The 12,918-nt window shown below is 33.1% G+C and overlaps 1 protein-coding gene across 2 annotated transcripts in view; it reads right to left on the bottom strand.

The window, feature by feature from the left end:
• Window positions 1–12,918, bottom strand: part of SHTN1 (shootin 1) — a 106,043-nt gene that overhangs the window by 64,033 nt on the left and 29,092 nt on the right. For both annotated transcript variants that reach the window (XM_031955926.1, XM_031955927.1), the window contains exons 3-4: window positions 10,661–10,721; window positions 5,173–5,267 (exon numbers count right to left, since the gene is read on the bottom strand). In XM_031955926.1, coding sequence (XP_031811786.1) covers window positions 5,173–5,267; window positions 10,661–10,721 — 156 coding nt within the window. The remainder of the gene's footprint in view (window positions 1–5,172; window positions 5,268–10,660; window positions 10,722–12,918) is intronic.

The raw sequence follows: 12,918 nt of genomic DNA on the forward strand, positions 1-12,918 counted from the left end.
ACTGCTATAAAATGTTAGTCAAGAGTTTTTCTTCTTATTGTTGTTGTTGCTTTGTTTTTTCATTACCGGGATTCATCAAACAAACTTTGGAAAGATATTCACTCTACTTAGCCATCAGAGTTCTTCAAAATATAATGCCTTAAATATAGTAGGTTTGGGAAGACTTAGAAGATTTCAAGTAGAGAGCAGGGATGAGTGGGGAGTCCTTTCCAATACTGGTTGAACTAATATTCCTTCTAGCTCTAAAATTCTGAAGATTTTGATCATCTAGCTTCCATTTGAAGATATACAGTGAAATGAAATGCTCTTTAGGCCAATGAAATCAGTTATACCTTTGAAGAGTTCTAATTATTGGGAGGTCTATCCTTCCATCAAACCTAAATCTGCCTCTCTTCAAATTCTACCTATTGTTCTATTTTCTAAAGTCAAAGACAACACTGATACCTTCTCAAGGTCAAGGTCCAACAATACCTAAAAACAAACAAGTCTTCTTTTCTTTAGTCTAAGCAATCCCCATTGTCTTCAACCAATTCTTGAACAGCATGGTCACCGCTTCCTTTTATCTCCTGATTGTCCTCCTCTGGACAGATTCCAACTTGTCAATTGCCTTAAGATTTATTCTAGATGAGATCTCACTCCAGGGTGACAGGATCTGACTTCAGGGTTCAGGAGGACTATCATTTCCATTTTCCTGGACACTGCATTCCTCTGGATTCTGCATAACATTATATTAGGTGCATTGTTGTTGTTATTATTCAAAATTTCAGTCATGTCTGACTCTTCATGACCTGATTTGGGGTTTTCTTGGTAATGAAAGATAAGAGAATGGTTTGCCATTTCCTTCTCCATCTCATTTTACATTTGAGTAAATTAAGGCAAACAGAATTAAGTGACATAGCTTATGTAGCTAGTAAATGTCTGAGGCCACATTTGAACTTGGGCCACAAAGAGGAGGACACAACTGAAACAACTCAACAACAACAACAAAATAATGAGAGAATTTCTGAACTAAATAAGCAACATTTGGAATCGAAACATAGAGAATCTCAAGTTTTGGATAAACCAATTGTTCTTACCTACCCTGACATTAAGTTACTTAGATATTTAGCTGTGAGATATACATATACATACATACATACACACACATTAATAAAACTAGGGATACAAATGATGGATCAAAATAGAAAGAGCAATGATTTTCTAATCAGAATACCTGAGTTAATAGGCAGCTAGGTGGCACAGTAGATATAACTCTGAGCCTGGAGCCATAAAGACTTAAGTTCAAATCTATCCTTACACACTAGCTGTGTAACCCTGAACAAGTCACTTAATTTCTGCCTCAATTTCCTCATCTACAAAAAAGGAATAACACTAACATCCTAATTACTAGTTATCCTAGTTACTAGTACTCTGTAAACTTCATTGCACTATAGAAATGCTAACAATCATTTGTTAAAATCCTGTAGTAACCTGATAGTACTTATGCGGCAAATAAATTTGAACTAATCAATCACTTAACCTCCTGGGGCTTCAGTTTCCTAATGTGTAAAATGAAGGAGCTAAAGTCTCTTTAGTCCAGTCCAACTTCACATCTATGACCCTATATTGCATACTATCCTAGTCCTTTCACCTAATCATCAATATAATTGAAGCTTTTGAGGGACTGGGGACTATTTATGAATTTCAATCTGTTGCAAATTCCATTTGGGAAGAAGATTCTTCAAGAAAAAAAATCCCAATTCTTCTTCCTGCTAATCTGACCTCAACAACCTGGGATCCATATAGATTTGGAGAGGGAAGGACACATGAAAATGAACTTCTAGCAAAACTAGGGGGTGACTCTGTGTAATGGGTTAGTAAAAGAACTTCCCTGACTGATGAAGAATCCTCTGGTTACCCCACAGATTGTCCCCAAGGAATAACTAGTGTCAAACATTTATATGAGGGACTGCTAGATGGAAGAAGGAACAGATTGTTTAGCTTAGCCTCAGAGGGCAAAATAAAGCTAAATGGGTAGAAATTACTAATGAAGATTATAGGCTGATGGAAGGAAGAACTTTGTAGCAGTGGAAATCATTTTAGTGAAGATCTTTAAGCATAGCCTGGATGAGGACCTCCAAAATACATTATAGAGGAAATTCTTGTACAGGAATGGGATTTGATTAGCTGAACTTTGAGATCCTTTTTTAATTGTGAGATTTTATATCTCAAGCAGAACTTTCCTAATGTGACTCTAATATTTTTCCCCTTCAAGGTCTCATTTATATAGTATGAAGAAAAAAACAAATTCTATTTATACACTAGAGACCTGAAGTTCACTCTAATGAGACTTTTATCTGAAATGTGAATTACAGAATCACAGGAATGTTAGAACTATAAATATGGAAGCCTTGGAGATCACCTAATCCAATGATTTCAATTTACAAGCTAGAAAATTATTATTCTAATTAACTTTACTATTGTTATAACAACTTTTTAGTAATATGTACATAAATTACAGGCTATTATCCATTTGAAACTATATTAACAAATACCACTATAAAAATGTCTTTATGATACTCTACTATAATAAAATCTTCTATCATATGGTTCACACAATTCCATACTGTCAAAAAGCACTTTCATAAGAACTATTACCACACACTGTATAATTTGTTTTTTACAACAGTGAACCTGGTAGTAAAAATATTCTATAATCATTTTACAGATAAGAAAACCAAGTCTCAGACACTTGAACTGATTTGATCAAGGTCCCACCACTGATAAATGATAGGTTTAGGTCAAGAACCTACTCTTCTGGTCTTCAAGATCTGGGTTCTTGCTGTTACAGCACAATGACCATGTATACAATTTTGGTACTGGACAACTTTTTGATAAACTTAAGTATAAAATAAGAAATAAACTACTGATAAACTACTCTGTACCAATTGCATACTTGTTCTACATCCTGCTTCCTATAACATTTTAAGATGTCAAATTGTAGAAGAGGGATAAAACATCTATTTGTCATTAAATTGTTAATAATCTAGAAGGATTGAGAATCAATTTTAAGGTATTGTCTTGCTAAGAAATTTAGAAAATATATTTAATAAAATCTAACTGGCAACTCAATCAGGACATGTCATCAATATTCATCTTTATATTTCCAATTTTCCAAAAATCTCAATGAGAACTACAGAGTTTAATACATAAGTTACTGTATTTTCTTAACCAATTAATATGCCTATAATTGTTGAATGATATTAAAGTATGGAAACTAAAAGTTTCATTTAGCGAATTACTCCTTTTTCAGCATACACCCAAGTTATGCCTACAAACAAAAGGTACCCCGAGATTCACAAGAGGCTACTTAAAGAATGGCGATAAACCATAAGTATCAAAGTAGAAGTCAGATGGCCACGCATCAAAGATATTGCAGGGAGACTCATGCTTCAGAGGAGAGATTCTACTAGGTAACCACTGAGCTTCCTTCCAATTTCAGGTCATATGATTCTAAACTAGTGATTTTTACTATGAAAGGCTAAATTTTACAAGATGTTAGAGCTAAAAGGGACACTTGCATATTAGCTAGTTCAACCCCTTCATGCACAGCCAGGGAAACTGAGAGCCAGAGAGATGAAATAATTTGTTTAAAGTCTCACACCCTGTTAGTGATATAACCAGGCTGGACTAAGGCACGGCTGGCAACCTATAGTTCTAAAATGAATGACTATTTATTAAATATGTGATATAAATATTCACACTACAAGTAAAGTTTAGACTTGATGAACTTTGGGATTCCTTTTAACTCTTAGATTATACATCCTTATGACAGTTCTCTATACTCTGCTACTGGCTGAAGACAGTATTTTCTATGGAATGTATGTCTGAAACTATCATACTTGTTAATCTGGAAAAAAAGTGAAAAACTTCTCCATCTTTTTGATATAAGTAATTTTCAAGAAGGCATTGTGCTATGAATGGATCTTTCCTCCTTTGGTTCTATGTTCCAAAAAAAAGGAAACAGGGAGAGAATTCTTACACTAATAGGTTCCAGTCATGTTAGGCAAAGTAACATGATGGAATGACATTAGATTTTTTTTAATGCTATAGGCCAGTAAAACTAATACTTGCTGACAAAGTATCAGAAGAGCACAAGTTTATGTACACAAATTCATTTGCTTAGTTAAGCTCTGATTAAATATTTTTTGAATTCTAATGTAGTGTCCTTATACAAACAATTAATTAAATACCTCCAGGAAATACATTGCTAATGCATCTAAATTAACGAGATTTCTAGCTGGTAGGATTTCTTTCACATCCAAAGATGTACTTTTGGAGGAAGGGGAGATAGAGAGGAAAAAAAAAGAAAGAAGCACAGCCAGCATTGCTAATGAAATATGGTTGAAAATTGCTGTAATTCATTTTCTGATGAAGTGGCTCAGATGCATTTTACCCAACCCAAAATACATAAGACAGAGATAAAAACATTCTTTAATAATAATGTACTTTTGATGAGATGGAATATAGAAAATTACACACTTGGTAAATTCATCAGCTAGAAGCAATCAGTAGAGCATTGGAGGTCACCTTTAGCATGTCCTCCGTTTGCTTTCATAAACAATCACCTGAAATGGAATGCTTTGACTGACTTTTCATTTAATTCAAACATGAAATGCTCATTATTCTTTTATGTCACACCAGGTTGATTTTAAACTTGTTCATCATTTAACCCAAATGCATACACATATGAAAGTAATGTTCAACAGACTGTTATGGAACTCTATGTCTTCATCAACAAACAAAGGCTGAAACATACTCAAAGGCAGCTCTTCCTACAATCAAAGTCCAAAGTTGTTTGTGTCTTTATAGAAGACATCTGTATTATCATTTTCATTATTTTTAAACTATATCAAGCTTCTCTCATGAACAGTTGTAATTTGATGAGAAAGAGAGGGGAGAGAGAGAGAGAGAGAGAGAGACAGGAGGAGAAGAGGAGAGTCAGAGACAGAGACACACAAAGACAGAGAGAGACACAGAGAGAGATAGACACAAAGAGACAGAGACAGAGAGAGAGAGAGAAAGAGAGAGTGAAAAACAGAAAGAGAAACAGAGAGAGATGAAGTTATAAAGGAAAGAAGCAATTCTTTAAGAAATAAAAAAGTCAGGTAAATTACCTCTAAATATTCTCACCTTTGTTGCAAGAGCTTCAGCACTTTCTCGACAAGTCTTCTCTATTTCCAGATGGTTTTGCATAAAATTTACTTCCTCTATAACCATGTGAGAAACTAAAATGAAGAAAAAAGGTTTATGACATTAAAAAATTAGTCAGCTGTTTCCAGGGATTCATGTCATATGATTATGGATGTCATGATTCTATTACTAGCCAACTCTTTAACTACTACCAGAAAATTTTAAATTTTCTCCCAAACTGGCAAATATTTTAATTTGAACAGAAAAACAAAAAATTGACTAACTTTATAACTTTTTATGTAATATACTCATCACATCCATATATGTATAAATATACTGCCCTTTAGAAAGCACTAAGAAAATTAATTAATATTTTATTAAAGGAACTCTCAATCTCTCTTCTCCCTATCTATTTTTCTTTCTCTCCCTTTTCTCTTCTCTTTTTCTTCTCTTAACTACAGTGTCAAACATGATACAAAGTTCCTGACAGGATATCATAGATGGATTCAGAGGGAAAATCAGTTAATCAAAATTTAGAGAAGATTTGTGCTAGGAAAATAAATAAGTTATCCTAAGTACCCATTGATCATATCATCTTGGAGTGACTATGTGGTAGCATTAAGTAAGGCAAGAAAAAAATCTATTGTACATATTCTTAATTTGTAGAATTCATGACCAAGAAGTTACTGCAATGTAATAAACTCTACGGAGAAAAGTACAAGGACAAAGTAGCATGTTCTGCAATGTCAATGAAATCAGACAGAGAACAAAAACTCTTGCTTTCTCATTACTTAAAAAAACACTCCTTTTTAGACTTTCCTAAGTCAGTTTATTGAATTTGGCATTTGAATGCTCCCAGTTATTTCAATTTGCATTATGTTTTTGAGTACAGAGAAGAAAAATTACATCTTTTCCCATATTTGGGGATCAAAGAAAGTGCATTGTCATGAATTGAACTGGGGATATATGGATTTATTGACTCTTGTCACTCACATACCCAATCATGGAACACCCAAATGTGTGAAGCCTACTAAAGTTAGGCAAAAGGCCCTGGACGTGTGTCACACAACTAGAGATTACTTTTGCTTCATTTAAGCTTAATTAACCTACAATTATGATTAAACTCAGGGAAAAATTTTCTCTCCAAATTAAATACAAAAATGTATTACTTCCTAAGTCTGTCCAAAGTTCTTATTATGTTAATATTCAAATTCATAAAGCATCACTAAGTGGCCAGAAACATCTCTAACCTTGACATTTTTTCAGGGGTAATAATAATCTGCAGCAAATGCAGGCCAACCAAAAACCACTTAACTAATTAGTAGTTGCAGTCACCGAGAAAAACATGAATCAACACTGTTATTACAAGTGGCACATTTGAGTGGCATCTAATTATGACTTGATGAGCACGATACTTGCATTATCAACATTACTACTGCATCCCATCAGGGACTAAAAGCTGCTGATGGCATTGACTTCGAGAAACTCCCACTCGATGGTACAGCAGCACCCAACAATCCCCTTGGCAGGGGCACCCTCACTAAATGACACGTTAAGTGTAATTACTGGTAGACATTGTAAATAAACAGGATTGGAAGTGAAAATTGTACCAAGTGCATAAGACACAATCTGACACATTGGAAGTGGCAGCCGTAATTGCGAGTTTCTTTGACTGCTCAAGATCATTTCAACTGCATTTCTCAGAGGACAGTGATTATAACTGTGGAGACAGACGGCATAATGGTATCAGCACTGCTGACAGAGCAGTGAATTAAATTGTATCTGCTGTTGTGTGAAAGCCTTGATGAGAGGTACAGATGCCTTAGTGGTCTTATCATTATAACACAATGGTCATGTTGTCATCAACCTTTCTGGCTCCAATTGAAAAGAAATGATTGTGTGTTGAAGCCCCCCCCTCCCTTTCCTCACCACCCCCCTCCTCCCCTTCTATCTCTTGTTCTGAATAGAACCAATTTTCAGAGAGCTATGAAATCACGCAATAGGGCCTAAAATGCAGCTGCTTGGCATACAAACGGGTCCCCATTAAACTGGAATCACACACAATATGTGTTTATGCCAGAAGAACAAATAAAAGCTGAGTACAGGCCAAGTTTATTCACAGACACAAAGCCCGTGTAGCTCTTCATCAATATAATTGCCTTTTATATTGTAGTTTAAATAATAGGCTCTATTATTTCCTTAAAATCCTAATATTCCCGGCATTTTATCACTGTGTTTACAAGGTATGGTCTTCAAAAAATGTGAAGGAAAGAGAAAAGAAACCTATACAATTTTACAACATCAAATATTACTTTGAATTTTTAGTTTTAACTACTTGACATTTTCTGCCACAATCTGGTATTTCCAGTATCATAACAAAAACATAAACACCCCACACTTTTCACAGGAATTTGACTTTTTATTCAACAACATTCTTACTTATGGGAGAGTTAGAAGATCATTTCAAGGTAGTGAAGTTTAGGCCTAGTAGAAACACATATAAAAAGCAACATTTATTTTTTTAAACAGTTTGTAAAAAACTGTTATGTCATTTAATTTCATAAACTTAGCTGGTTAGCACAAGCTCATGGTATTCCCATTCTTTTCCACTCCCTAATCCCATCCATGATTCTATGTCTGCTGTTTTATCAAGCACCATAAGTTTGATTTGTTTGTTTGTTTGTTTTCCTTTTGAAAACAGGTCCTCTCCAGCAATACCCTTACCTTTTCTTATCAACAAACTTTCTTATTGTATTATATGCTAAATTAGCAGAACTAAACCTAACTGATCTCTTAACTTTCTGGTCCAATGGGTATGAAAAAGCCTAGTTCAAACTGCATTAGAACTAAGATTAAACTTTTCATGAGATTTTTGTATATTTGGGATAGATGGAAACAATCCCCTAGATTGGGAGTTCTTAATCTTTTTTTTTTTTTTTTGTATCATGAATCTGTTTAGAAATGTGATGAAGCCTCTAGATCTCTTCTCAAAATAATGTTTTTGAATGTATAAGACAGAATTACAAGGATACCAATTATACTAAAATATAATTATCAAAATATATTTTTTTAAATGTCATAGATGTTAGGCTAAGAGGTCTATCCTAGAGATTAACTAATATTTTTTTCAAACTAGTTTTAAGCAGTTATGTTTAACCAGTTATAAATTTTAACCAGTTATAATAAGTTATAAGCATATCTATTAATATTATTTGTCAACAAAGATCCAATCACAACCATGTTTATCTGTTAAACATATAATTCTCTTATTCTCCTGAAACTTTAAGTTAATTTTTCTCAGATTGTTGTTGCTTTTATTGTGAAAATAAGTCAAGAGTATATTCCCATTGGAAAGTAAAACCATGGATCAGAGATATTTTCTTGAGAAAAACTTCTCTCAATTAATGGAATATAGGCAAAACCTATGCATATTTGAATAGCACATGCTATCATTCTTATCCAACATCACTAAACATGATATAAAGTAGGTATAAAAACTAATATGTATCCACAAAAATAAGTTTAATCTTAGTTCTAAATAGAGCAGGCCCAAAGGGAATCGGGTTTCAGTCCACAACATATCTTTAAAAAATTAATTATAAGGAATTTCATGAATATGATGATATTAGTCATCTATCATAGATCTATCTGAGTGTTCTTTTGGCCTGCAGTGATCATTAGGATAAGACATGCTTAAATAGGATAAAAGTACTGAAACAAAACATGTATATAATATTGCTTATGGCAGCCTATGAAAAATATAGACAAGGTAAATATAACATTGGAAAGTTTTCTAAAGTATTACACAATTGACCCTGGTTCTCAAAAGCTATGCCAAACAATATTCAATTACTGGCAAGTTTAACCTATAATAACCATTTTAACAACTCCTCTACAGAGTTTACCAAGCATTTGATCTGAATTAACCTTTCAAACTTAAAAATTTAGTATGCATCAAATATTAAACACAAAACCAAAAACTTTACTAAGGCCAGTTTCCTCAAAGAAAATGATAATTTCAAGTGAAAACATCCATCTTTATGCTGATTCTTTATTCAGGTTAGAGAAGGAAGCAAAGAAAGAGGAATGAGGAAAATAGCAACTGGGGTGAAAAAAATATGTAAAGTCACAGCATCAGTTAATGTAGGGATCATGACCCCTATTATCACTTTTCCCCTCAAAGTAGCAATAAATTCAAATACAAAAACCTGAACTATATCCATTGCATATAGCATGAAGTCAACTGTACATCAATAATTCTAACACATTATAAGAGATATTGTCAATGCTACCATAATAACTCTTTCAGATATGACACAATGTCAATACAAGTGTGAGAGTGTTCCATTAATCTCTCTCGTTTGGGGACTAGGAATCCCTAAGCAATCATAATTCATACATTCATAAATGAGAGATACACCCATTACAATATATTGCCCTCAAAAAAATAAGGGATATCAACAACACTTTTCTCAGTTTGTCTTTCTTGCTGCCAGGCACCATAAAATAATTGAAATTTAACTAAATTGATGAATTTTACTGATTTTAACAATAAAAAACATAAAATGTTTTATTGCAACAGTTACCAGGAGAAACACTTCAAGATACAACATAAGAGCCTGATTATATTGCATCATTTGCAGTTGACTGCAGAGTAGGCCTTGCTTCTAAAGGAAAGAGCATTAGCAGTTGGACAGCTCGTTTCCCACTCCTCACTAATTTTCCCTTCCCACATCTAAAACCTGACCAGAGATGGCTCATTCATGTTCTATGTCCAAGGAAAGCATAGTAGCAGAAGTATACCATCTTAAAAGAAAATCATATCCCCAACACTGAATTTCAGAGGTCAAGAACATCAAATTATCTCTTATTACAAATAAATAAATATAAATATATATTTATTGTAAATAAATAATAGAAGTAAAAATGACAGTTATAGATATTAATGTGGATCTAAATATAATATGTATTATATACAGATATAGATATATATATATATATGGTAGATATAGATATGGATAAAGATACATGACAGAGACAGATAAAATATGAATATGGATGATAGAGATATAGATTTAAATACAGATACAAATATAGATTATTTAGATATAGAGAAACAGAAAAAGAAGATCTATATAAATATAGACAAGGAGACAGAGTCCAATATACACACATATTGATAATAATAAAGATATGCAGATAAAGATTATATAACTGATACAGACGTGCATGATATAGATATAGAGAATAAAGACAATTAATACATTTATCTGAAATCAGACTAATTATAACTAATTATAACTTTACTCATAAAGAACATATTCATGTTCTTTAGAATTCATGTTCTTTAGAATAGAAAATAAGATGAATTACTTGTCTCTCAGTATAATAGACTGGTATTTCTCTGCTAGTGACACATGGCAAGAGGGAGCATGCTAAGGCACTTGCTATGTTTTACTATATGAATGAAATTGAAATGTCTACCTACTTTTCTGAAACTCCTCCAGTTTCTTAACAGCTTCATCCCGTTCCTGTTTAATTTTGTCACACTGAAAAGGAAAAAAAAATAGGAATGGAATATTAATTTGATTCAAATCTGTGAAATGTATTAAAAACCTATTATATGTGAAAAATGCTGGTATTAAAAATAAAGCATATCAAAATAATAAACTGCTGGATATTAAAAATAAAGACTTTGAGATGACTGCAACAAGTTTTGAGGCAGGGATTAAGTAAGCATAGACAAATTACACGAGCAACTTCTGAACAAAATGTTCAGACAAGATTCCAAAAAAAATTTGCCAGGGGAAAAAATTAAAAAGTGATGGTTATTCTCAACTGCTTGAATAATTTTCCTAAAATAGTATTTCCACCATTGTATTCTTCTATTTTCTAAAACTTTCCAAAAACAGAAACATTTTATTCAAACTATCTATTCAATAATATTTCCATATAACATATTCATGCTAAAAAAATCAATCTTTAAGACAACTCTTCTGCTGTACAATAGTAGCTTCAATTAATGTAGTAACTGTCATGGGCATTGGTCAACCCCCTTCTTCTCCCATGTAGTCATGTAGGTCAGGTTGAGTTTTAATAAGCTATGAATTCAGCAGTCTCCTCCAGGATCAGATGTGCTAACTGACCCACTGAAGCTTATACAAAGGATAACTGATGAATAAATAAATGAAAACATATTTCTTAATATTTTACCGTATGCCAAGCTCTATGCTAAGTATACAAATACAAAAACAAAGGCTGTCTTCATGGAGTTTACATTTTAATAAGGAAAGACAACTCATATAAAGGAGTAGTAACCAGGGAATGGTATTTAGTTGCAAAGCTATAACAATGATAGGTAGGGCTGTAAAAGGAGTAGATTGATAATAGAGTTGGCTAGTTTCAGAATACCAAAAGGGGTAAGAATATGTGTGAAACAACATGAAACAATAAACTGATGAGAAGATGATTAGGGAGTAAAGCATGGTTAGATTACTAAATAAACACCAATCAGGATTACAGATAAACAAATTCTCCAAAGTAGTTTCTTTTCAGGTTTTGGGATTGATCCCTATGTCCTGACTAGCCACATCATAATTGGTGTTTATAAAACACTTTAAAATTTATAAAGTACTTTATATGCTTTGCCTCTTTTGAGACTCACAACAACCTTGTGAAGTAGATTATCACAGGCATTATTAACCCCATTCCAAAAATAAGGAAACTGAGGCTGAAAAATTATGTGATTTGTTCATTAACATAAAGCTATGAAAAACAGGATCTGGAACCCAGTCTTCCCAATTTCCATTTCAGCACTTTATCTACTATGCCCTATTGCCTCTCTCATCAACTCACACATCAGGAAGAGGTACCTCAATCCATCAATTAATAAACACTTATTAAATGCTTTTATTTGCATGTTGCTGTATGCTAGGAACTCTGACCAACATAGGAGATACAAAGACAAAAATGGAACAGTCCCTATTCTCAATTCTCCATTGACAGATGCTGTTTTTTCTTCTTGGTACTATGTCCTGCATATTTCTAACCTTATAGTTTATTTTATTTATGATTCTAAGGCAATAATCCTGATGGATGACTTCTCTTGTAAACATTCTGTATGAACTTTTACAGTTATATTCTTCCACCAAAAAAGGTCTTTTTTCTTTCACTTCTAGGTATATGAATATGTTCTTTATGAGTAAAGTTATAATTAGTCTGATTTCAGATAAATGTATTAAATGTCTACTTCTGAGATGCTTAATAGAGCAGAAATGGAGTTGGTTGGTGTAAGCCTTGAATTAGAATGTCCAAAATCCTAGCTCTAGAAATAAAAGAACCTTATAAGTCATTGGTTTCAACCCCCTCATCATTATGAGGAAAATGAGACCAGAGAAGGAATTAGATAAGTTGACAAATGTTTCATAGATTAATATCTATGAAAGTCATAGAGTCAGAATTTGAATTCAAGGCCCTATAGCTCCAATTTCAGGGCTTTCCCTATTCTAATATACTATACCTATCCATACTAACTATGAGGCTGCAGGGCCACAAATAACCAACAGATCTTCTCACGCTGCTGGATTCTTCATACACATGATATCCCTATTGTGGATTGGCTTCCTTCTTGGGACTGTCAAGAGCATCTTCATGATATATGAGTTTACAAAGCCAACCTTAAGATTCAGACTGCAGTGTTTCACATGTGCCTCTGGGAAACATACTTATCTAAAAGTTTATCATTTA

Source organism: Sarcophilus harrisii, chromosome 2, assembly GCF_902635505.1.
Source record: "Sarcophilus harrisii chromosome 2, mSarHar1.11, whole genome shotgun sequence".
NCBI classification, from domain to species: Eukaryota; Metazoa; Chordata; class Mammalia; order Dasyuromorphia; family Dasyuridae; genus Sarcophilus; species Sarcophilus harrisii.